The sequence below is a fragment of the Micropterus dolomieu genome, linkage group LG16 (genome assembly GCF_021292245.1).
Source record: "Micropterus dolomieu isolate WLL.071019.BEF.003 ecotype Adirondacks linkage group LG16, ASM2129224v1, whole genome shotgun sequence".
Taxonomy (NCBI): Eukaryota; Metazoa; Chordata; class Actinopteri; order Centrarchiformes; family Centrarchidae; genus Micropterus; species Micropterus dolomieu.
In genome coordinates, this window is record NC_060165.1 from 3,927,750 (window position 1) to 3,953,954 (window position 26,205).

Here is a 26,205-nt window from a genome sequence, read left to right on the forward strand (position 1 = left end):
AACTGAAAAACCGAAACTAAGTATTTTCAAAAATAAAATCTAAACTGAAACTAAGTATTTTCAAAAATAAAATCTAAACTGAAACCAGCAAACCTGATATTAAATATAATTAAAACTAAACTGAAAAACCGAAACTAAGTATTTTCAAAAATAAAATCTAAACTGAAACTAAGTATTTTCAAAAATAAAATCTAAACTGAAACCAGCAAACCTGATATTAAATATAATTAAAACTAAACTGAAAAACCGAAACTAAGTATTTTCAAAAATAAAATCTAAACTGAAACCAGCAAACCTGATCTGAACTGAAATTGAAAACAAACTAATGAAAAATGCAAAACTATAATAACCTTGCTTTGTTGTGACTCAAAAACTGACATCCCTAGTAAGGTTTAGTGTCATCTTATCCGGAGCAGCTGCAGATTTGTTCTGTACTGGATGTTATGATCCAAAATTTTGATTGTCGTAGGCAAGGTTTTTTAGGTGCAGTATGCTCTCTGAAGGAATCCCTGCCTGATGCCGCACTTGATTGCAAATCAGCGTATTTTCATATCCGTCAATGACATTGATTACAAGTCAATGAATCGCCTCAGCCCTAATTGTTTGGGTCACAGAGGGCTTACCAAACCGAGGGAGTGGCATACTGAAGAGAACATCCTGTTCCATACAGTCCAGGATGAATACATGTACAGTTACACCCCTTGTGTTTACGAGAGCTTTTTAATTGAGGGAACAGGATGCATGTCAATCTACATTCTGTGAGAGAGCAAGGTCAGCAGGACTTTATTATTTGTTATGCAAGCCATGCATAGATAGGTTGTCCAGGAGAAAGTGCAGATACACTTCTCTTATGAATTGGTGAGATATATATATAAAAATTAGTGGAATCTGGTGCCAAAAAGACATTGTGCAAAAACATAGACTGTGCTGTATAAGATGCAACAGCATAGTTGTAGAGATAATGATCAAGCCTCAAAATGAAACTGATTGCCTTCCCGTCACTAACCTAGCTGATAGCTGGACGACTCCACTCGTTTCACATTCCCCTCTCACTGCAGACTGATAGTGAGCTTTTGAAAACCGTTTTCTCCCATTATCAGCAGCTCTGTTATGCAATTATGCCTGCAGACTGCTCACTAAACCTAAACAGCAGTGCTCTTTGCTGAACTCTGAACAACCAGGCAGTGCGGACGTTTGCCAAATCCACGCATTTACCCTGGGCTGTATGATTGTGGTTAAAAAGGATAATAATTACCTTTCATTGTGGTTCGTTTTCATGGTAAGAGAGGACACAGATTCTTTCTACACTTTTCGAATCGCATATGAAAATCATCAAGCTTTTCATATTCTTGGTAGTGTGTGCAGTGGCTAGTGGTCTTTAAGCGATTTTGGACATAGTTCGCAGATTGACATCATTTGAACAACACCCTTCTTCAGCCAAACCGCTTCCAAGCGAGTGAGGTTAATCCACTTCTACCAATTCAATCTAACAATGTAGATAGCGAGGCTGGTGGTGTCAGTGTTTTACCTCCATGCCGCTGTTTGTTCACTTAGCTTTAACTCATTCAACTCACTCATGAATGTATCAGCGTGTACTGCGTTCACAACACAGTGACTGCGCAAGGTGTTTTTGATTGTTTTTGTGTGAGTGACGTAACTTACCTACTCGATAATGTCTGCTGACCCATCGTTAAAACAACATCTAAGATAGGGATGCACCGAAATTTTTGGCTCAAGCTGAAACCGAATATAATGAAAAACTTCCCCGAATACCGAATAAGGTTCTTCACATTGTTTCCATTAAATTTTTTTTAGCTTTGCATAAATTAAATAGTGAAAATGTGCTTTTTACTCAGTGTTTTCCAGAGGATTTGGAGAGACTATGGTGTGTGGGTCCGAGGCCAGAGAGGGTCCGGAAAAGTAAATGACTTGTCCATTTACTTGTAATGGACATATGTAATATGTTTTATACTTTCTGTGAATATAATCCAATTAATCTTATTTCCCATACTGTATAGACACCTTATTTTGAAAACCGGACGTTGTCGCACGTTAAAGTCATCAAGTACGATCCAATTTGATAAATTATGTTGTATGTGATTCTCCTATCGCGTAACATGAAGACTTATCAGCCTCTCTTCAGGTAGGACTCTCATACTGCAACACTTGTCTTTGTAAACTGACAGGATAACGTCTCTAACCTGCCTGTCAGCTCGCTCTGGGCCGTTTCAGTGGATTTACCATAAAGGCTTGAATACGTGAGCACTCCAAACTTAGGTGTGGCTAGCTTTATCGCCCTCTCACAAACGAGTGACAGAAACACTCAAAGCCATTCAGCCAAAGATGGCGTGGATGTGCTAGGAGACAATTCAGCAGAACAGTGTCTACAAACAGCGATTTTTGCATCTTTCTCGGACACTTTAAAATGCTTCCACACTGCCCACATGTCAACGTAATTGTTCGGTAAAATTTTCTCTCATCCTTCTTCTTTTGACTTATTAGGCCGAACACTGAAAGTGCTTTTTTTTTTTTGCTATTTTCGGGCAATTCATTTTGGTTGCTGAACATTTGGTGCATCCCTAATCTAAGATATTAAAGTAGACAATCCATATCGCACACCCCTAACTGTAATACAGTGAAAGAAGTGAGTGCTTACTGTAAAACTTAGATTTAAAGGGTTAATTCCTTTCTCTGACAGGGTGTGGCTACACGTTTTGACAAATATACGCAGGTCTACAGTGGGTCTGGTTTATAAAGAAGTTCTTTGGATGTATAAACCCTTGAGTCCCGGGTCGCCTGCTTGAGCTAGTTCTAAACTGCATATCGCGCATACAAATATAATTCTTTTGTCTACATGGACATGATAGACATGATTAGATCAGCTAGATTGTAGAAGTACAATTCATTCAGATTTACCGACATCAGCATGGTGAACAAGAGTGAAGAAAAACAGCGTTGAGTCCTTACCTTTGAGGCAGTCACAGAGTGTGAATATGTGTTCAGTTATTTATATTTCTTTACTCCGCAAGTGTCCACCAATGAAAAGAATGAAAATGTGCTTCCATAACAATGGAGTCCATTGCTCACTGCCTGCTAACTTTGTTAGTCAAACTAAGACCGCGCTTTAATCGACATAAACAATATTTTCTCTTCTTCCTGCACCATGTTGTACTCGTTTTTTTTACCATGCTTGCTACAAATAAGTGTCCCCACTTTTCTCTGTGTTGTTTTCAACCCTTTTCGTTTTTGGTATGCCAAGTAGGCTTGTCGCTGACGGGCAGGTAACAGAAGTGTTGTGTCATTATGCCAGTGCCTTAAATCCTGGGGTTGTATGGTAATTACATGAAATGCTGGGTTTGTTGAAGAAAACCTAAGTAAAAATGTCACAGCTTCCAAATGCCAGCCTGGTTGAAAGATTGATTGTAGAAACTAAAACACAGTCATACAGTATGACTGGATGTGATGCATCTGTCCATCACTGTGGTGACTCCTTTGCACACAGCTTGCTGGAGCTTTGCCAAGTCTAGAGTCATTCAACTGGATCTGTCTGGAAAGCAGTGGGTGTGACATGGAGGAAACTCATATCAAGCGGGAATTGTGTCTTGATTCGACCTGCGGTCATTGTGGTCCAGGTGTGTCAACTTTCATGCTTGGCTCATTGTCATATTTAATGTCCCTTGCTTTAGGACACCTGCCCTCTTCGGAGTGATTAATTGCAGAAAAATAAAAACTTGCCATGCAATTTATTCACGAGGACAGTGTAGAAGTGCAGAGCCACATCATCATCAGATCTCCCCATATTGTTCACTGATTGGTCCAACATATATATATCAGGCAAAGTGATTTTGGGTGGATGTGTTTCAGACTTTAGCACTTCAATTAGCAATAGCAGGAACAGTATAGTCAGGCAATCCACCTCAAACCTGTCACGAGAAGAGTTTTTTGTGCGCATTTTGTGATATCATTATCATAGCAGATATCTGAATGATTTCAGCATCCACTTCAAACAGCTGACCTGTGACCCTGACTTCTGAGCATTGAGTAGCTCTATTCTGCAGGTGCAGGAGGACATGTTGCACAGTACCTCCATTGAAATGCAGCTTATCTCTTGTGTTCGTGGTATTGCATTACAAACCATTACTAGTATTTGTTTTAAGTTAACATTTAAGTAAAGCTTTTTTTCACTTCATTATTATCAGTTATACATGAGTTACGGTTTAACTCAGAGTTGCCTTTGTCTTTCCACCCACACTGACATGGGTGTGTGTTATATGTTACCGCACAACTGTAACTTTATTTACAAAATTCAAATTTAATTTCAAATTCCAGTTAGTTCACAGATTTGATCATGAATAATTAGATTTCATAGAACATTCGATTTCTGCCCTATTAGATTTAATAACCATTAGTTTGATCCAAGCATTCTTAATTCACATTCCAGCTACAGTAATGCATCCCATAAAGCACGACAGTCCTGAATGGTTAAGCTCTTTTGGGATGTATCGCTTTTTATTCCGTTTGTATGTGTGTACACCATAGACTGTAAAAAAAGATGGGAAACACCTCTTCACTCCTTCCACTGTAGCAAACTGAGGTCAAAATATTCCGGAATGCCATCTTGTGCTGGTGACATAATTTGGTGCCAGAATCCGCGCAGTAGTGATCGGGGTTGGAGCCGCAGTATCGAGGTCCCTTGCAGACTCGGGCTCAGCTGTCATTAGCTGAAAACCCTTTTTATGGAGGGGCCGGGGTTTAAGGTCTATACTGCAGCAACATTTTGGCACCTCTATGTAGAACTACACCCGATTCACACTGTAAATGCACCAAGAAGCGTTCAAAGCAAATTGAAATCCAGTTGTTCAAATCACCACCGCTGATTGTTAGTTTGAGACGCATTTTAGCAATTTTAGATGTTGAAAAGGTGTAAATTCATCAGTCTGTCCAAAATGCATTCTTAATCTTACACTAAAATTACACCAGTTTCTCTTTCTCATTAAAGCAACAAGGAACGACGACTCCAGTGATTTCTAAACATACGATCAAACACAAGGCGCACCAAGCTGCTGTAGTGTTTATCTGATCCCTGATAAGCTCAACCACCGAATGATCTGTATGGGTGAGTGGTGTTAGAGCATGTGAACACAATACAAGTTGCCCGTAGATCAGCTGTTAGATAACGCTAGCTGAACTGTCATTGTTTTTTACTTAAACGAGTTTTTCTTCTTCTGGTGTTTTTGGCAGTTGCCATACGTCTTCAGATGCATTACTACCTCCTTCTCGACTGGAGGACGTCTCATTTACGTGTAGCTGGGAAAACCAAGACGCGTTGGATTTAGATTTGTGATCCAGCCAACACAGACGTGTCAATGCAGCTAGTGTACATTTTATCCCGATATAAGACACTTGAAGTGTGAATGGGGCCCTAGTTAACAGATGAGTTGTCAAGCAAATCCGATTTATTAATCGACGCACTTTATGACAAACGGCCGAGTTCAAATTAGCAACAATGTTGAAATCACTATATTGAAATGTGTTGTCAAATGATTTGTGTGTAGATCCCTTCCACTCATTTAATTTAAAGCTCTGAGATGTGCTCACAGGAACCTGCTTAGTTATACATCACAATCAGTCTGTTGGATTGACACTGTGAATTTTTGTCACAAGTAAATGCATTTGAAAATTGAGTATTGTCATACAGCTTGTTCTTGAAATAGCCTCTTTGTTTTAAAATATTAAATACATTTTTGCTTTATTGGAAACCCTGACTTATGTTAGCAGCCCATATTTATCACCAAAATCCAATTATCAGATATGAGACATTATGCAAGCTAGTATGTCAGTGAAATCAGTTATTTCAAAATGAGCTTCTGTAGCTCCTGTACAAACATCTAAAGGTTCAAAGGGTTAGTGTTTAAAACATTTGCATCATGGTTGCGTGCGTAGTCTTTTATTCAGTTGGGTATCCATTACTGTTTGAATTTTGCAGCACACCAGATATGGCATTAGTCTGATGCCAGAAATCAGTCCAGTGTTATTGATGATAAGGAGGTATTACTGCATCTCCCTGGTGACACCGACAGACTTATAGCTTGTCATTTTATTTCAGTTTTATGAGCTAGCACAGGGCTGGCAGTGTACTCTGACATTACATAGACTGTTAGTTTCATAAAAGATAGATAAAATAATTTCCCAAATTCATAACATGTTTTTATCTAATGAAATATTCTGTTTCAGTACATATTTTTTGGCGTTTTTATTGCGGTCTAAAAATGGTTTGCTCTGCCGATTGCTGCACACACCTGTATTAATGTGGTATTCTAGTAGCATCTAACAGCACCATAAATAACATTCACCACAATAGCAAATAATCTAATTCAGCTCTAGTAGTTTGACATTGTTACATGCTAGGTCACAGTCCCGTCCTTTCCTGTCTGTAATTCACTTTTGTGTAACTAAAATATTTTGAAAGGTGTGTAGTAGTCGAAACGTACAGTGGTAATTAGTTTTTACCATGGCACAGTCACTGTGTCACTCTATGCTTTCTCATTTCTCTGAGTAATTTCTGGTTTTGGGAAGTAAATTGGAAGTCTTTGAATCTTGTTTACATTCCATAGATTGCTTATGTATACATGCACATATTCTTGACATTGTTGGATTAGAGTTAAAATTAGCATACTTCTCCATAGAGTGATCTGGGTTTAGTTAGTGTTGAGAGTTATTTCAGGAGAAAGAATTAGTGTTTTTAGGGTGTCTGTGGTCATGAGGCCTGCGTGTCACTCCCAGCAGACTCATTTTGTGGCTCCTCCCTCAGTGGCAGGATGTCCTGTTGTAACTGGCCCAATAATCCCCACCCTGCCAGACTATTGGCTGTCTCCGTTTGCTCTTTCTCACTGTGTGTGTGTGTTTTCTCATTCTTATTGTGTGTGTGTTCCTGACACACCTACAGGTCGTCATTCACTGATTTTTATTACAGAATATAAGGCCATACTAGACGCATCAAGTCTGCATGCATCGGCTCTCGTGCACTGCATCAGGTGATTCATCAGAGTGTACTAAAGGGGTTGGTTAAGTCACAAATTCTTAATTTGATTGTACACACTATGCAACCGCAAACACACTCAGTTGTGTTACGTGTGTAATCTCACTGACAGAAATATTGTGGATATATATTTTTTTTGAACCCAAACAAGCATATTGTTTTTCTACAAATTTACATGCTGCGCAACGGTTTTGGCCTGTGATGTACAATTTGTTGATTCATGTGGAACGACTAACTTGACCACTTGACCACCGATGATTCAACTCTGCTTATCTCATATTGCTTTGGGAAAACTTCAGGGGGGGGAAAAATAGTAAGCTACAGAACTGAAAAAGTGCAATTCATGGCGTTCCCACTCCAGGTTCCAATGATTTGTTAATACCAGAACAGTTTAGAGCAGGTCAGGGCTCAGGAATGAAGGGCAGTCGAAACAAAAAGCAAAAAATCTTGTGTTTCATAAGTTGATCCCAGAACACCGCTCCCACATGCGTCCACAAATCCCTAGCTTGCAAGGGAGAGGGGACGACTTGAGCATTTCCATGTGTGATTTGTGAGCTGGCCTACTTTCTGTTTGTGTATTGTCTCTGTGTTTCTTTGCTCCTGTTTTAGTTCCCTTGGTAAAGGCCCACAGTCTATTGTTCTCTCTGAGTCAACATTTAATATTATTCAATTCAGCTTTATTGTCATTAACACAATGTACAGGAGGACATACTTGGCATAAAATAAATACAGATAAAGACAAAAATATAAAAAATATTTAAACAAACGTGTATTGAATGATGTAGTCTACTTAAACATGGCAGAAGTGGGGAAAAAAGCAAGCAGTGTAAAAGGAGAGCTCTAATAAATCTTTGCTAAAGGCATTTAAATATTGCAGTAGTGCAAAAGAAAGTTGTTGGTAGAGTTCAGTGGGCCAGGTAGCCAGGATCAGATGAGTAACAGCTTGGGGAGAAAGATTTAACCCAAAGTCCACGTTGGTCTTAATGCTGTTGGAAACCTGTCCTTTATTTAACATGGGATAATATTTAGTTTTATGCTAGATTTACATCCTTTGTATTGGGAGGATAAGTGTGTTCTCTGTGTGGATGAATGCTGCCATTAAGCAGCCTGCAGGGTTACAGATGGAACTAAGCTGAAAGACAGGCCTGTGGTGGTTACATAAGTCGGCCTTTGTCGTGTCATTGTGCCTCTGTGATGAGCCTGGCTCTGGCCAACAGGGGAAATGGCCTCATTAACCTGCAGAAAATCAACATTTAACACATCTCACCACTGTTTACCAGGCAGATATGGACTCATTTCAAGACCAATCTGACAATATACACACGTAACGCACTGTAATAACTAATAGATGTTTCTCATACTTGATATCTAACATTGTGTCCTACTGCTTTAATGTCTACATCAGCACTGCAAACATTGTCCTATAAATGGGTCGAGTCATCAAATTGGTCAAATTCATAGTTGTAACTGTGGTATTTAAAGCAGGTAGCGTAAAGACTGGAAGGAGAGACAACTGCTGGCCTATTTTTGTCAAAGGTCGGTCCAGATCCAAAGCTGCCATAACTAGGGATGCAACAATCAGATATTGATATCGGATATCAGCCTGACACTGACTCAAATACCTAGATTGGGTATCGCAACAAGGGGGTGATCTAATCAAATATGCACATACTATCAGCAGTGTGCTGGTAGAGCTGAACATTTTGCTACAAGAGCTAACATAGCGTTTTGTTCTATAAAGTTAGGAAGCAACGTTTAGGTCAAGTCTGATGTAAATGCTCCGTACTTGTATAGTGCCTTTCTAGTCTTATCGACCACTCAAAGCGCTTTTACACTACATGGATTCACCATTCACACACATTCATTCACTGAGCCTAAGTGTAGTGTTCGAGGGCACTTTGGGGTTCAGTATCTTGCCCAAGGACACTTCGACATGCAACCTGGAGGAGCCGGGGATTGAACCGCCGACCTTCCGATTATCGCGCAACTCGCTCTACCTCCTGATGTTGCCTTACACATAGGGCTGGGCGATATGGCCAAAAATGTTATCACGATAAAAACATTTCATTTCATTCGATATCAATTATTATCACAAGATATGTCAAATCATTATTTCTTTCAAGTTTAAAGGCTGATTTTTGCTCCTGATTGAAAATTGAAAAAACCAGATGGTTAATTATGTGATAACTTTTCTTGGTCAGAATGTGACAAATGCTTGATACCAAACAGTGCATCACTTCACAAATCTGGGTTGGAAGATTTAGAACTGTTATGATAAAATCTATTTTCAACAAATATGATTAGTTAATCTTTTTTCAGGCCTCTTTTTCTCAACAAAATACATATTTTTAGTAGAAAAATTAAGTGCTAATTTGTCTGTGATTCAAATGAATTAAACCAAATATTTATTGACGATATATTGAACATTTATTATATTGTTATTGAGGAAAATTATACTGCGATAATTATCATTATTGTTTTATTGCCCAGCCCTACTTACACATAAAAGAATGATTCCTAGTCTCTTCCTCACAGTGAGGAATACAGCTTAATCATTTTACAATGATATCTATTGGTACTTTACATAGTAAAGTTGCCAACTTTACACATGCCCCTAACTCTGAAGAAAACACAGCTTATTCTCGGATGCACTGAAAGCTAACTGGCTAGTAGTCAGAGGTGTAATTCTTCCTCTTCTGATGGAGCCTAGTTGTTTTCCTTAGTTCACATTGTTTGTTTTAATATTCTCCTCGTATTTAATGATTTATTTATTTTTAATTTTCTGTTGGTCTAGCAGTTGATTAATCAACAAGTTGTTAGAGCTCAATATTTGAGAATTTACTTAAAATTTTAATGTTTAGACATAAAGTTAATGTCCTGAAGTGATCAAAATGATTTCAGGTGCCATTCTATGTCTGTACATACTACAGACTATACATTTTCACTTAACATGATTATTTCAACAAAGTTTACACAAAAAGAAGGAAAAATGTGTGCTGATATGTTTAAATAAACTGGAAGGAGCTTATTTAAAGAAACAAATGGATAACAAACAATCTGAATAACATGGACTGACCCCTGTACTTGTCCCTCCTCTTGTGTCTCTGTAGTGGAGGGTGAAGGTCAAGGTCGCATTCTCCAGCGGTTTCCTGAGAAAGACTGGGAGGACAGCCCGTTCCCACAAGGCATAGAGCTGGTAAGTCAACACTTACTGACATGTTCCAGTGTAGCTCAGTGGCTAGAACAAGGCATGTAACCCTGTCAGGGTTAGGGGTTCACTTCCCTGGGCAGCTCAGTGATTGGAGACACTGACTTCCAGTATTACAGGAGTTATAGTAGTGACTGATGCTTTTCATCACACTCTGAACTGGATGAGAGGATTTTTTATGGTGATTGCAGAGTATCAGTTATGGATAAGTGCGTCTGTTGGAAAGTTTTAGCAGAAATAGGGGAGTCAGCAGTGCTAAAGTCCTGTTGTGTTGAATGGCGCTTTTTATGCCTATAATGGAACTGGGTTCTTGTGGTTTGTCTGAAGTATATCGCCTCCAGGCCCAAGTTATTTAGAGAAAGCAAACACTTTGGTCCACAGCAAGTAACTTAAAGGTTCAATGTGTAATTCCTGGCCACATGCTTTGAAATTCCACAAGAACAGCAGGAGTGAGGCAGAAAAATCAAAAGTTTTGGAAAGCACGGGATACATTGTTCCTTATTTATCAGAGTCACGTCGTTTAAATAATATATCATTTATATCGTTAATAGTAGATTAACGGTGTGATTTATTTATTTTATTTGCCATATTCCGCCACGGCTTAATTGGTTAACATGAGCGCTGAAAGGAAGCGGGATGCGTTTCAGAGTCGTTCGCGGTGGTTTGTCCTCCTGTGTGTCCCTGGACAACAATGATTATACTGCCAGTCTGCCCTATCAGAGACAGAGAAGATCAAGCGGTGGCAGGAGACAAAAAAGTAGAGGTAGCGGAGGAAAGAGAGGTCGAGCAGCGTGAGAGAGAGAGAGAGAGAGCAGCTTGTGCAGCAGCATTGATGGACAAGCCCTCTGAGCAGCTTTAATTCTTCATCCTTTCTTAGTGTTATTACAAGACCGCACGGGCCGGTGCTAGCTCGTTAGCATGCTAACTGTTTCTTCTTCACATTCTGCTGATCATGTTAGTTCATTTGTTTTAAAATAACATTCTGGCCTAACCTTCCACATTGTACCTTTGACACTAATCAGATATATTTATAATATTTCGGATGAAAATGCATGGTCTTATGAGGCTGAATTCTATTTTTAATGACCCACTGACTTTCTTCCAATGCTACCAATTTTATTTATCACATTACTTTCAAGACTCTAGGAGGCAAAATATCCATATGCTGTCCAACAGTATTATGGGGGTGTAAAGGACATTGTCTCTAGGGGCCAGTGGGGCTTTATACTTAGGCCTAAGTCTTGAAGAATATATAAATAAAATATATTTAGCCTAGAAGCAACCTAAATAAATGCTGTGTCATGTACAATGGAAGATAGATCTTCAGGAGTTGGAAAGATAGCAGAAGGTTGATTTAATGGTAATGGCTATCAGTGGGATTTAGTTTTCATACAAGTACCCAAAGAAAGGGGTTGCCTGTTTAGAAACTGAGCAAGATGGAGGAGGTCACATATTGATTAGGGATGCACCGATGTGTTGGAACACCAATACTGATCTCATCAAGCGGATTGGGTATAGGCCAAATGTCACCAATCCACATTAAATACAGTTTTCTGTTCCTTAAAGATCATTGACAACATGGAGTAAGTTAACGTGTGCAAATCTACTCCTAAAACCACTTCCTTCACAATAAAAACATTTTAAAGTGAAGGGACTGATAGACCTTTACTGTGAAACAGGAAAGGTCGACAATGGCTTTCGTGGTTAGCTAATGTTACCAAGAACGTACTCCATGTTGTTTTTATTACGTTAGATTTAGACATTTTCTGCAAAAGTTTTTGTTTAGAAGTCATTTTGAAACTTTGCATGAATGAATGATATATATTTTTACATGTTTAACAAAGCTTAATACAGGCCAACGGCACAGTAAATGTGAAGACTGATGTCTTTTTGAACAACAAACTTATAGGAAACACTACTGGAGATGTGGATTTAGTGATGAAATTACATACGAAAACTGTAAAATATAAAACTTTCTGTTGCTGGACTCTGTCTGGTGCGCTCAATGACGATGCAGTGAATAGTGGCGATTCTCTCTGACCAATCAGTAGTCTGCTGTGTATTCATGTCACATTTTAGTATCGCCTCAGCTCGCTTGGAACTTTGATGGTGGTGATACGAAAAAAAAGTACCAGTAAGAAGGTACAGGTACAACTTTTCCGCAATGGAAAACCAAACAAAAGCGAGTAGGGTCGAGCCGAGTCGAGCTGGTACTATGCAGTGGAAAAGGGGCTATACAGACTGAGTGAACACCTGGCCATAGAAAAGGGTCGCCACAGACAGAGCTGGCTACCACAAGAGGGGAGACTCAGTCCCAGTGTGACAAGGGACAGGTAGAGACAGAGCTGCACTTTCTAACCTCATGCCCTAAATATAAAACATTTAAGAGAAAAACACTTCGCAAATATTTCACAAATATACCCCGAATTCGAATTTATATCAGACACACAGAAACTCCCCTATTTACTGGGAGAAATGCCAGAATGCCAAATCCAACCATCCTTCGTCAAGCGCGAATCATCGGGCGAAAGGCGGTGTACACCCTGGACAGGTCGCCAGTAGAATGCCAAATCATTGCAGCAGAAAAATGTCCTTATGCCACGAACTGAGGACCACCAGTGGAAACTCAGTCTTTACTGATAAATATATTAAATAATTGTTTTAAAATGTTTTAAATTTTTATTTTTTTATTGTTATTTTAGTAATTGTTCCTTTATTTGCTTGTTTTTTTTATTTCACATTTGATGCTTTGTATATGTATTTGTATTTTTTATTTTTTGTCTCAATACATACACATACACACGGTTACTATTTATTATTATTTGTTTTATTTTAATTTTTAATATATTTTAAAACGCACACACTTAGAATCAGAATCTGCTTTATTTGCCAGGTATGTGTACACATACGAGGAATTTGAATCAGGATTGTACATTGCTCACGATGTGCTTACTCATACAATAACACAATAATTAAATCAAACACAGACTCCAGTAATTATTTGTAGCTTTGACAGTACTATTGTTTTACATTCTTGCCAATAAAGTTGTTCCTCCTCCTCTTCCTTTTCCTTCTCCTCCTCTAGTTTTGTCAGCCCAGTGGTTGGCAGCTGGTTCCTGAGCGGCAGCCTGCCTCCTTCTTTGTAGCGGTTTTGACAGACATCAACTCAGAGCGTCACTACTGTGCCTGCTTCACCTTCTGGGAGGGCCTGGACAACCCACAGGTGAGACAGACGTCAGCTGTTGACTTGTTATCCATCTAGGCCTCAAGACTAGTGCTGGGCTGTGTAAATGTAAATGCTCTGTATTTGTAAAGCTTTTACACTACATCTGCATTCACCATTCACTCACATTTATACACTGGCGGAACAGCCCCATATATCATATTTTGGAATGATGGTCAGTTGACACCCTGGGACATTCTTTATAAAAGAAATTACTTTGTAACCAAAGATCATAAATACATCCTGAACTTCACACATATTTGAAATTTTCTCTTTGAATTAGCACAATTTTATTTATTATTATTTATTTTATTAGGTGCATAAAATATGTATTTGTTGATGTTAAAGATGGTATAGGTAACATAGGGGAGAAAGTATCCAACCGAAAGAAATCCCACTCCCCACAAACACATTTTTATGCATGTTACTGGCCAAATAAAATAATGGGCTGGGCTTATTAGCTTTGTTGGAACACTTACTTGGCCAGGAAGCACTTCTACTCGGGACTGTATGGAGTCAGATCAGTCTCAGTAGTAAATGAAGTTCAGTCCCTCAGTTAATGAATGCACAAAGAAGGATTCACATATGTATTTGGGGATTTATTTACAGTAAAAATTTCAATGCGCACAAAAATATGTAACATTGTATATAAATGTAAAACAAATCCACAAATGAAAAAATAAAGTTCACAAATATATGCGTTTGAAAGTATTTGCATTTTTCATCCAAAACATATTTGGATGTTGTTACATTCAGATACGAACTGTTGAAGTTGCATTTACAAACTGCTTGCCGTGTGTGAACTTTTTAAGACCACATTGCTGGGGCTCAATTCGCAATTGCATTTTTTTCAAAGGTGAACTATCTGTAGCCAATCACATGGCTCCATCCACTTCAGTCAATCACATAAGCACAGATTTGAGGGTCTCATCTGATGTCTTCACGTTATATTTGGTATTCTCTATGTTCAGCTGCAGAAGGCTGAGGCCAGCGAGGCAGATGAGGTGGATGAGGAACCGGCTGTCGTCCAATCAGCTCAGGTCTTTGCCCCCAAGAGCCTGGTGCTGGTATCCCGGCTGGACTACACCGAGGTGTTCAGGGTACGACACACACAACAGCTCCAGCTGCTCTACCAGTTGTACATCTTTTGTGGAAAATGATAAATTAGCACATTCTCTATCATGTGGGGCACACAGAGGCTAAATCACTATAATATAAAACATAAACATTATTGTTTTTTTTGAAGGTACTATGAAAACACTATTCTTTATATGCTAAATAGCACGGGTGTGACGAGACACTTGAACGACGAGATTCGATATTCAACACTGGGTTCACGAGCTCGAGAAGAGACGACATTTTAACAAAGATTTAAAGAAATCTTTAATGCTGAATTATGAAAGTTTTGAGCATCAAACACTTTATTGCCTGCTTTCTGATGAGTTTTTCTTTGCCCGTTTATGGTGATTTTTTTATTTATTTATATAAAGATAAACACAAAATTCAGGTGGCAGGTGACAGTTCAAACTCTAAAGCCTAACTGGATCTGTTTCACCTGTATATCAACTTTTCTCATGTAACATCATCGCTGCTGAGTCATGATTTAGTCTCCTCAATAATAAATTATTACTTTTTAATTTAGTTATAAACTCCTGGACTTTAATAGCTCCTGTGTTTCAGCAGCTTTTCTGCACATGTTCATAACTTTCTGCACATTTAATATCTCTCCCACTTATCGTGTGTTCTCTGATATGTCCAGAAAAAAGGCAGAATATTACCAGACTAACATCATCATTTGATGAGAAGTCTACTTGCCCTTTACTCTTCTGTGCATTACGTTATTTATTCGCTGGTAGTAACGTCATCCCCTTCAGACCGTTTGACCAACGCAGTTTGGGACTGCATATTGCATGTAAAACTTAGAGTAAATGAAACCCGTGATCAGGCGGAAATCTCACCACAAATCTACACACGTTAACTTCAACAGCTCAGATAAAGTGCGGCTTACAGTTCCAAACAGAGCACGCTAGCTTCAGTTTTTTATGTTTTGTTGCAAAACTCTACCAGCTACGTTACCACTCGTCACAGCTGTCTGGACTGTCTGGATATGCCGGTGTCAGTCAGCTGGGCGATGATCTTATCAGTTATACATTTGTATTTCTCTGCATCAGAAAATGAATGTGTTGCTTGACAGCATGTGAAAAATGTAATTTGCGTGAGTCTCGCGAGATAGCTTTTTACCTGACGAGGAATATCGTCACAATTTAATCGCGTGAGATCTAGTGGCGCGAGATCTCGTCACACCCCTACTAAATAGCATTTGATAAATGATTTTGATTTTTTTAAAATAATACAGTAATATTAATAATTTCCTTTACTTTTGATATTGTGTCCAGTAAAGAAGTGATGTCTGGCCCTGTGGCATGTTGACCCTTGACTTCTGTCCTTCCCTCTTGATTGAACAGAACTGCCTGGGTCTGATCTACACCGTCCATGTAGATGGCCTGTCTGTCCCATTGGAAACGGTGATTGGAAATCTTCTCACTTGTATCATCCCCATCGCTGGAGGCTCACAGGTAACTGCTAACCACTTATCTCTCTCTGACACCTGCACAAATACACTGCGCTACAAAGGGAAACGTCAACGATGGTGATTTGATTTCATATAGACCACAGCTGTCGAACAGCAAGAGTAAAGGGGACTCTATTCTTCAGTCCCATTTCTTATGCTGTTACAATTCTTTGGCCTTGCTGGGTGGTATACACTCCATGTGTTACTCCATGCCTTGCTCAGCAGCGCAGCTCATTCAGGCAAAAAGCAGTGTAGAGAAGTAGAGCTTGGCGCAGCCTGCTAGTATATTTCCCTTTTTAGCATGGACTACTAAAGCTGACTGCTGACATCGCTAAACTTGAATCCGCATAAGCTTGGTACAGCAAATACTAGCTGTTGTTGGAGAGGTTTGGACCCTGTATCACTTCATGATTATGCATATGCAGACGTGCTTATAACCTGCCTGCACATTTATTTGTGCATGCACAATTGAATAATTTATAGATTACTATCTAGAGCCATGAGGTTTAAAATCACACTCATCTTCTAGTTGAGTGTGACTCATCTTTTCCTGATGGGCGGTGCCATATGCAGCTCAGTCAGACGTCCTGTAAACACATTTTAGTGTAGACGTTTTAGCATCATTTCACTTCATTTTCATTGTTATGGGCTTACCTGGGAGACTTCGGATTTTGCAAGCAATGTTGGCCATGGAAGAAAACAACAATCCTTCCATTTATTTGTTTATAACCAGATGAACAAAACATGTTTGTGTTTTATTTTACATAACGTCATATCTGACATACCAACTCAATACTTGCAACTGAGCTGTGTTGATTTCTTAGTGTAGTTGCTGCATATACAGAATAACTTCAACAATGAGCAACACTGTTTTTCCTTCATGCTGATGTTTCCATCATTGTCTTTTACATGAGAGCTCATTTAAATTTTACCATTTACCTTCCCCCCTTTCACTCATTGTTTTCATATATTTTGTTAGAACAGTAATTTTTTTAATCTCACCTCCAGAAAATAGTGACATCTTTTTGTGTTTTAACCGTTTTTTATTTTGCAAGTAAACTAAACATCCCTATTACCCTTATTCATGCTCATGGTGCACACACAGTAGGAAGTGTCTATTTCCTCTAAATGCACATCAGTTGAACCTTCCCACTGTGGTTTCCAGATGCTATAACCCATGTGTGTCATTTGTGTGCGCTCTACTGTACACTGGTTCCTCTGTGTTACAGATAAATGAGTCCCCAGTTTGTAGTTTAGACAAGGTTCCTCAGGCCCTGGCCTGTGACTGGCTGCTGGCCTGTCTCCAGGTAACTTTCCCGTTCTGCAACCTTCACCAATCAATAAGCAGCTCAATGTTGTTGAATCTGTTAATCAAACAGACCGGAGTTGTTTTCTTTTCTTTAAGGAATGTGTTCTTTCTTGCCGTCATTTCAAATCATGCGTGATTGATGGCGCTTCAGCTATTTTTGACCTGCTTTTTTGTGCCTTATGTAATCCAAATTATGTTACATTTCATTTATTTATTTTTGTATCCCTCATGTTTGTCATTATCTTGATTTGTTGCTGCTAGTAATAAGCATTTAAGAACACTGAATATTTTGAAGTTGTTTCATCATTCTCTACAAACGCGCACACACACACACACATTCAAACCCGTTGCTGTGCAGGTCGTAGTTCAGTTGCTGGGTGACCATATGGGACAGCAGATGGCTTCCTACCGGGAAGCGCAGCCTCTGAATGAGAGAATGAGATCTATTCAGTATCAACACACATATAGTCCCAAACAACAAAGGCTAATGTGCAGCTCTTCTCACACACTAACACACAACTGAAAACACAAACACTCATTGGTGCACGTGGCAAACATAAAGCTTAGTCTTTTATCACTCTCCATCATACTGATGAATTCTGACTAAACTGTTATCAGAGTCATTAAACTGTCATTATAGAGCTTTATATAATACCTATAATGCAATGTAAAATGCCAGGCACACACAGTCTCCCAGTTTGTTTTGCTCAAACAGACAACCATATATATGTACCCAGCTCTTGGAGGCCCTTTATAAATAAGTTTGTAGTGTTTCCAGCCAAGCACAAACAGTTCTGTACTTCGACTCAAGAGGAGGACACGTCACCTAGAAACGAGAAACACACACCGACACACTTACATTCCTATAACTGTTTAATCGCTGTTTAAGGACTTTTCTGTCAGCCTCACTAATTGTCCGTCATTCCCACAAGTCTATCGGCCCAAACACACACAACAGATCGACTCCAGCAGCGTAACACTGAAATAATTTCTGCTGTTAGACGTTGTGTGTGACAAACGCTGTCACACATTAAACAGCTTTTGGCACAGATAATCCTTTAAACTTTTGCAGAGTCTACATGGGACTCATGTATGTGTAATAACTTGCACATTACCTCAAACATGTTTACTTGATAGAATCCTGAAATGTGTTTCTCTTAAAATGACCTAACAGGCATTTGTTTCAGTGTGATTCCTGTAATTTCCACCTTACAGGATGTAGGGTTACAGTAAAACTCTGTATTCAAACAGGTTTGAAAACTGTATTAAATTTCTTGCACAAGACATTCTGATCTCAAGTTATCGTTTGCTAAGCCCTTTTCCTGAACAGCTACTGTCCAATCATAGCTTACCACCTGTAACTAGGGAAGGGCAGGTCTGTCAAGCTGTGTACATGGGGCTATGGTAAAGAGGGATTGGGATGGTAGTTTCTTTTTTTACCCCCAAACCCCAAGATATAAGACTAAAAGTGCAATGAATGGATTTAAGAGTGTTTCTCTGCTTTAATGTAAGCTGTAACGTTAGCTTTAGCCTACAATAGTAACTCACCAACTTCCAAGGCCAAGTTTTACGGTTATTGTTGGGTCACAGTATTACGTTTGCCACACTCACTGGTTAGTCCTCATCCTAAAAGCCTTTAGTGTAACATTAAAAGTTCTCAATGTAAATTTAATTTGAACTGTCTGAGAACGGAAAGCTGACAACCGTATCAACAGTAACTAAGGGCTTAGTGAATGATCAACTTGGCAAAATGTTGGACAACTGCAGACCTTTGAACTTTTGAGCTACAGTTACATGCAGGCTGCCACATCAACATTAATTGAATGTCCAAAAGAGGTCCTGCCATGTAACCCTGGACCACCTGGTTTCATATGGAGTAAACGGCTGAGCAGCGTTTGAAATAACTAAACTGACTGAAGTGTGTGGGTAAGACAGCTTGACCAGCAGGACGTCCGGTTATTTATCTGAGTAGTTTACACAACCCTATTGTGAAGTGAACTCAAGGCTGTTGGTCTGATGTGCGAAATGCTGCATTACAAAAGCAGAGCAGGAGGATGGCCTTGCGGTTAGGAAGACCACCCTTAACACAGAGAAGTGGCAAACCATTGAGTTTGTACGCATCCTTTCTCATCAAGTCCTCTTGAACAACATAGTGAATCCCCACAGTCTGTACGCGACCCTGACCTATGACCTGTGTGTGTGTGTGTGTGTGTGTGGTAGTGTTTGGAATTCCCCATGGTTGGGGATGACTTTTATTTAGTATGGAACAAAGTCAGTTTCTCATTGTGTCATCCATTAGTGATTGCGCTGTTACAGGAATATGTTTAAATCTCGATCCCTGTTTCTGGACACACTCTGTCACACTGGCAAACACTCTGACTGATTTAATTTAGAGTAACACATTAGAACGTCAAGGCAAAACTGAGAGAAACCTGCCTCAAACTGAAAGTTGCACAAGTTGTTCCGCTGGAGGTCATCACCACTTTCTGTCAGTCACAACATGACGGGACACGTTAGCTGTCACGTAGCCTGTGAACTTTAGTTTTTCCCTTTACCTCTTATCATGGCTTGTGTCAGTGGGTTTACGGTTGGAAGGTGATTGCTGTCTCCATATCAGTTTCAGTACCTGTTGTGTATTTATAACCAGTCACATGGTGTTGAAAAAGCAAAACCGTGGTCAGATGTTTAGTTCAATGAATATATCACCGCTGTAGAAATCCCCTTTGTCCTACTGTTACAGTGTGATTTCAAAACCGTGTTATGGACGTAGGAGTTCATATAGCTAATTTAATAGCCTCTGATAGATCTCCTTTTTAACTCTCACAAGAAAAAAGAAAACCTTGTGCTCAGTGAGGCTCCTCCTCCCTAACTTCATAGTCTGAGACCTTGAATGAACTGCACTATTAAAAGTAATATAATCCACATACTTCCCCCGCTATTACTATTATTACTGTTATATATGACAAATGAACTGAACCAGTATTTGTACTGTTGTTGCTCTCTCTTTGTGTTTGTTATTGTACTGCAGAATGATAAACAATGCCTTTACTTTGTTTTGCCCTTGTGTCTGTCATGCCTTATGTTGCACTCATCAGTTGTCATCCTGCAGTTCATGTTTACCATGTTATTGTTTATGCAGCTTACTTGTTTTGCCATACTGCTACATTACATAGTCATATTGTTGTCAGGTTTGGGCATTCTGTGCCCTGACGCCTGTTATTTCTAACCTGTGTCTTATCTCACGGGGTGTTTGTGTGTGTGCGTGTGTGTCTGCCCGGGTGCTTGTGTAGCCGGGCCAGGAGGAGGGAGAGGAGAGTTTGGTACGCCAGCCTGACTTAATTCTTCCCTCACCACCAATCAGCTCTGAGCTTTCCTAGCTTCCTTTTCTCCACCCATTCCCCTCAGCCGATCCACTCACACCTCCTGTGGCAGGAGAACCAATCGAAATGCTTTGATACAGACTCAATATGTGACCACCAACTGATCATTCATTACATATTAGGGCAATCTGATACAAGCATCTTTTCCCATATATTGACTATACCAAAGAGTTTGACTTTAGCACTGATAAATAGTGTGTTTCCTGTGGTTCTGTTGAAGATCTGAGATTGAAACTACAAATAGTAGTAAAGTTTAGGTTCCGCAGTACATTTTCAGATTAGTATTCAGCGTAAGTAATGAGTAAATTTAAACGTATAGAAACATTTAATAAATAGTTTATTATGTGCAGCTATGAGGACATTTTCAAGGGTGGACAGCTTCAAATAGTTTACTACTCTAGCAAGCTTAGTAAAGATATTTTCTGGGCGTTCTTGCCTTTATTTTAGAGGAAAGAGTAAAGGGGGAGAGACAAAGGGTCGCAGGCTGGATTTGAACCTGTAGGAAAATGAGGAAGATGCTACATCAGAGCCATGCTGTTTATTAATAAAACATATGCAGACCGTCAGCCTATCAGAACTGAGTATTCTCTCCGGCCGTGTAAGTTAACCCTTCGCACGTCCGCCTCTTTTTTTAGCTCAAATCTCAAGAGCCAAACATGAATTGAACACACCTCATGGTCAGATGTTGGATCACATTATTGAATTGCTAACAGCTCGTCCGTGGTCGCTGACGCTTTTGCTGCTGCCGTAGACAGCATGAAATAACGCTGCATTTTCCCCTCCCATCTAGCCTTGTACACACCAGCCATACTGACTGGGTTATACACAATTTTAAGCCATAATTATGCAGCCCAAACTGACATTGGCAGTCTCATTTTTCAAATTATGGATGACTTAACAGGTAAAGCATAACCTGAAATACTGTGTTCAATAGTACTGATCTTGTGCTGCAGTGCTTAGTTGAACTGTATTATTCTGCTCATTCTCTATTGATTTATATCTTTGCTGTCTAAATCATCCCCATTTCCATTCCCTGATATGCTTGTTATCCAAACCACACACAAATCAATATTTATTGGCTTTGTCCTCAGTCTGAGCACAGTAGATTTCCAGATTTGCAACATCAATTTGGTTATCTGTACTGGAGAACGTAGTTATTAGACACAGTGTGGTGCAAATCAGAGATCCTGAATATCATCCCTTTAATAAGCAGCGTCTGTGCTGTTGTAATCTCTTTGAGACAGACACTATTGTTAACCCTTCTACCAATTGCAAGTCCGATCAGATAAGAGTTTTAAACCGTTAAATGTTGGAAATTTTATCCCAGGACACGCTTCATGGATCTAAATGAATCATCCATATAGGTTCACCCTGATTCAAACTCCTTTCGCTTAGTGCTCACATAAGTCTGCAGTGGAAAATCGCCTGTGCATGACACATGCCGCTGGGATTTCTCTCTCTCATAAAGGCTGGTGGTTTGCAGGAAAGTCGTTGGCATGGAGTCCTGCCCAGCTCCATTCATGTCCCGATCAGCTGGAATGGCTTGTGTTTTATTTGTGATGTACCTGCTAAGCTTCTGGGATTCTCCATCTCTCTGTCGCTGCTCACACACTGCTCTCTGGACACGGCCAACTGTGATTAAACCACGCTGTCAACCCCTGATTTTCTGAGAAATAGCGGGACTTCTTTGGTTTTCTCACCTCCCTCTTTAATCCTTCTTTTCTCTCCTCTGTCTCAATCTATAGAGGACTATAACGTTAGGTGCTGGCGACCGGCAAGTTATCCAGACTCCCATCGATGACTCACTTCCTGTCAGTGGGAGCAGTGTGGCCCAGCTCTTCAGACAGCTTGGTACGGACAATTATAAAATGGGATTAATTCTACACTTGTCCCCTTTCCAGATAGTGTTTTTTTTCCAGATATTAACTCAGGGTTTAGCTAAACGATGAGGATAGAAGTCATGAATAAATCCTGGTGGCGATCAAATGTGTTCTGTTTTAGTTATTGTCCAGTTCTTTCCCCAACCTCTGCTTTTAAAAAAAAAAGAAAACATGTAAATTATCTAATGCATTTTTGTAACATGTTGTCCTTTCAGAAATAGATGAATTAAAACCTCTAGCACAACCCCTACATGTTGTTTCAATGTTCAACCACAACAGATTTTTTTTAGATTATTAGTTGAACTGGATAACTAACTTCACCTCATTATGAATTTGGTCTCTGTCCTGGACTCCCTGTGATGTCTTACCTGTGCTCTCCTCTCCCTCAGGTATAGTCAACGTGTTGTATCTGTTCTGTGCCGCCCTGACGGAACACAAGATCCTGTTCCTGTCCAGCAGCTACCAGAGACTAACAGACGCCTGTCGAGGATTGCTGGCCATCATGTTCCCCCTCAAATACAGGTGTTATTCCAGTCCTCAGTCTCTCAGTGCTGTGTCTTTAGAGGTTTCTCTGGCTGTTCTCTTTTATTTTGATTTTATTTTTGACATATGTGATCTAATATCTTAATGGGTAAAGCATGATTGATATCATTGAAATCTCTTCCTGTTTGTCCCTTTCAGCTTCACCTACGTTCCCATCCTGCCGGGGAAATTACTAGAGGTCCTGAGCACCCCCACCCCCTTCATCATCGGTGTCAATTCATTCTTTCGCTCGGAGACACAAGAATTGGTGGGTTCTCATCATTACAATGCGACAGACCAATGTAACAGTGCTACTGTGTATTTGGATAAGAACTCTCTGGTCATGAGGTCGTTGTCTCATGAGCCTTATTCAAGTCCCGGTGGCTTTAAGTTATATGGTCGATATTTCGGGTGTATTTTTGTACTAGACAAGGACTGAGTTGTGTCACGTACATTAACATCATTTAGGAAGTTTCTTCCAGCCAGTAAGTACAGGAAAAATAATTACAGCAGCACTTGACATATACATATTGGCATGTAAAACTTATTTTAAGCCAGACTCAAAAGAATTTGAACCCATCCTTTAAATCTGTATGTGTGAACTGAGTATAAAAGTGATGACCACCAAAGTGGAGTGCCCCTACCACAGTACTCCACTAAAAGCAGTCTGGGCAATACTCCATGTGGCAGTAACCCTGCTTTGACACTACTTTTTAAGCCAGCATTTATCTTAGATCTTACCCTACCTTGTCCCTCATTTTCAATCGCCTCCGTCGTTGTTACATGGGAGATTGTTTACAGTACGTCCTGAAAGAGAAAATGAAAATAGCTCTTGAACAGAAAGCAACCAGGGACCCACTCTGAAGCAGCAGAAAATGCACCACACAGCCAGTCTGACAAAATGCCAGCTACACACATCATTAAAAAAACCTAGCATGCAGTGTTGGAAGCTGGAGCACATGTTGCAACTTTCCAGCTATGGGAGAGAAATGGGATATAATTAAAGCAGCTTAGTGTTAAAAGTTGAATATATTGTTCCTTAGTTTAATAAACGTGCCCCGAAAAAGGACCAGAGTGGGTTTCAAAATTAGACGGAGGATGTTATATACTTAGAAATGCCTGCAGCAGTTCTGACATGGACCAGAGTTGGAGAGTTAATTTCATGTAAACTCTCACTGACCCATTAAGCAATGGTTCATGTGTCTTTTAATAAACTGCCCCTCATGCCATCTGTTACCTGCCTACCTTTGTAGATTCTAATACAGTACTCTTTACAACACTTGCCAAGATAAATTGTACCAATATACACGCTGTTAATTACTGTCTAGATCTCAAGATCAAAGAAAAAATGTGCTGCTGTCTTATTAAAGTCTGATGAGTGTAATGAATGCTCGTGTTAGAGTCTGACCGTATGCTGCTGCTGCATGTCCCTTGCTGTGCCGCACTGATGGAGCCTTTGTCTCACATCACAACGAGACACTGTTTTGTACAGTAGTCACACGCCCATTATCAATGTATGATCAGTCACTGGGGTCGGGGGTCAGAGGTTATTGTTTGGGCAGCCTTTCCTGCTGTCTGCAGTGAAACATGAATGTGTGTTTTGTTGTGTGATAGCTAGCGTCCTGTAATGAGCAGCTGTTGACTTCTTCTGCGTTTGTCTTTCAGTTGCTGTAATGGTCTTGTGTGTCCTGCTGCTGTGTTTTTATCAACAGTCTCAGAAGCAGAGATGAACAGTGTGCTTATGTGTGTGTTTTCAGCTGGATGTGATCATCGCTGACCTGGACGGTGGCACAGTGACCATCCCGGAGTGTGTCCACATCTCCCTGCTGCCTGAACCGCTCCTCCAGCAGACCCAGACCGTGCTCTCCATGGTAACCACACCCATAATACACACTACTACTGAGTACTGGGAAATCATATTAACAACCAGTGTGTGGTTTCAACTGAGCAATAAATTCCCCTGTGGTGCTTTAATGGTTGGGATGCCAGGAAGCACTTCAAGGATTGTTTTCCTCCTGTTTCTTTGTGTTACTATTTTCAGGTTTAATTTTGGTTTTGTGTAGTTAACATTTACAGAATTTTTGTTTTTAGTGATTGCTTTTATTTTAGCTCAGACTGGTAAACTTTGAAATTTGGTGCAACTTTTGGATATTTGTAACCCAAATGCTCTCTGTCTCTCAAAATGAAATTGGGTAACCATTAGGGGTTTGACGAGACACTTAAACCACGAGACGAGACAAGATTCATGAAATCGAGATGAGATTTTAACAGTATTTTTAAGAAATCTTTAATGCTAAACTATATGAAAACAATGAGAATTAAACACATTATTTCCTGCATTCTGATGATTTTTTTCTGCAGCATTTTATTGTGATCCGTTTTTTTTTATTTATGAAAGGGAAACAGAAAATTCAGGTGGCAGGTGACATTTCACAATCTATTGTCTAACTATAACAGAATATAATGCAGAAAGGCTGTCAGTAGGGGTGTGATGAGATCCTGTGCTGCTTTCAGATCTGTTTCTCCCCTAGATCATCTTTTCTCATGTAATATCATCCCTGCTGAGTCATTATTTAGAGGCTACTTCCTCAAACAAAGAGGCAAAGAGGAGCTTTGTGTCTTGCGTCTTTGTTTGAGGAAGTAACCTCTCTAAATGTAATCGTGGCACCTTTTCACCTCAATGAGAAATTATTTCATTTAAATTCAGTTAGAAACTCATGGATTTTAATAGCTCCTGTGTTTCAGCAGGTTTTCTGCTCATGTTCAAAACTTTCTGCACATTCAGAATCTCTCCCACGTATCTGTGTTCTCTGACATGTCCCGGAAAAAAAAGTCAGACATACATAGCAATATAAGTTACTTTGAAGAAAAAGCGGCAACTAAATCGATAAGTGTAAATGTAATATTGCAAAACTCAACCAGCTACGTTACCACTCGTCACAGGTGTCTGCGGGTTCAGTTGAATATTATCAGGGCATACGCCGGTGTCTCATCAGCTGGGCGGAGTTGATTCGCTCCGTGACTTTATCAGTTATCCATTTGTATTTCACTGCGTAAGAAAAGCAATGTGTG

The 26,205-nt window shown here is 39.7% G+C and overlaps 1 protein-coding gene across 7 annotated transcripts in view; it reads left to right on the forward strand.

Annotated features, from left to right (window-relative positions):
• sbf1 (SET binding factor 1) overlaps positions 1-26,205 on the forward strand; it is a 65,555-nt gene that overhangs the window by 13,082 nt on the left and 26,268 nt on the right. For 3 of the 7 annotated variants that reach the window (XM_046072344.1, XM_046072345.1, XM_046072346.1), the window contains exons 2-11: positions 10,150-10,235; positions 13,333-13,470; positions 14,442-14,570; positions 15,936-16,046; positions 17,272-17,349; positions 20,642-20,671; positions 22,477-22,582; positions 23,001-23,133; positions 23,293-23,401; positions 24,891-25,004. In XM_046072344.1, coding sequence (XP_045928300.1) covers positions 10,150-10,235; positions 13,333-13,470; positions 14,442-14,570; positions 15,936-16,046; positions 17,272-17,349; positions 20,642-20,671; positions 22,477-22,582; positions 23,001-23,133; positions 23,293-23,401; positions 24,891-25,004 — 1,034 coding nt within the window. The remainder of the gene's footprint in view (positions 1-10,149; positions 10,236-13,332; positions 13,471-14,441; positions 14,571-15,935; positions 16,047-17,271; positions 17,350-20,641; positions 20,672-22,476; positions 22,583-23,000; positions 23,134-23,292; positions 23,402-24,890; positions 25,005-26,205) is intronic. The other 4 variants (XM_046072348.1, XM_046072350.1, XM_046072351.1 and 1 more) reach the window with 2 other exon arrangements.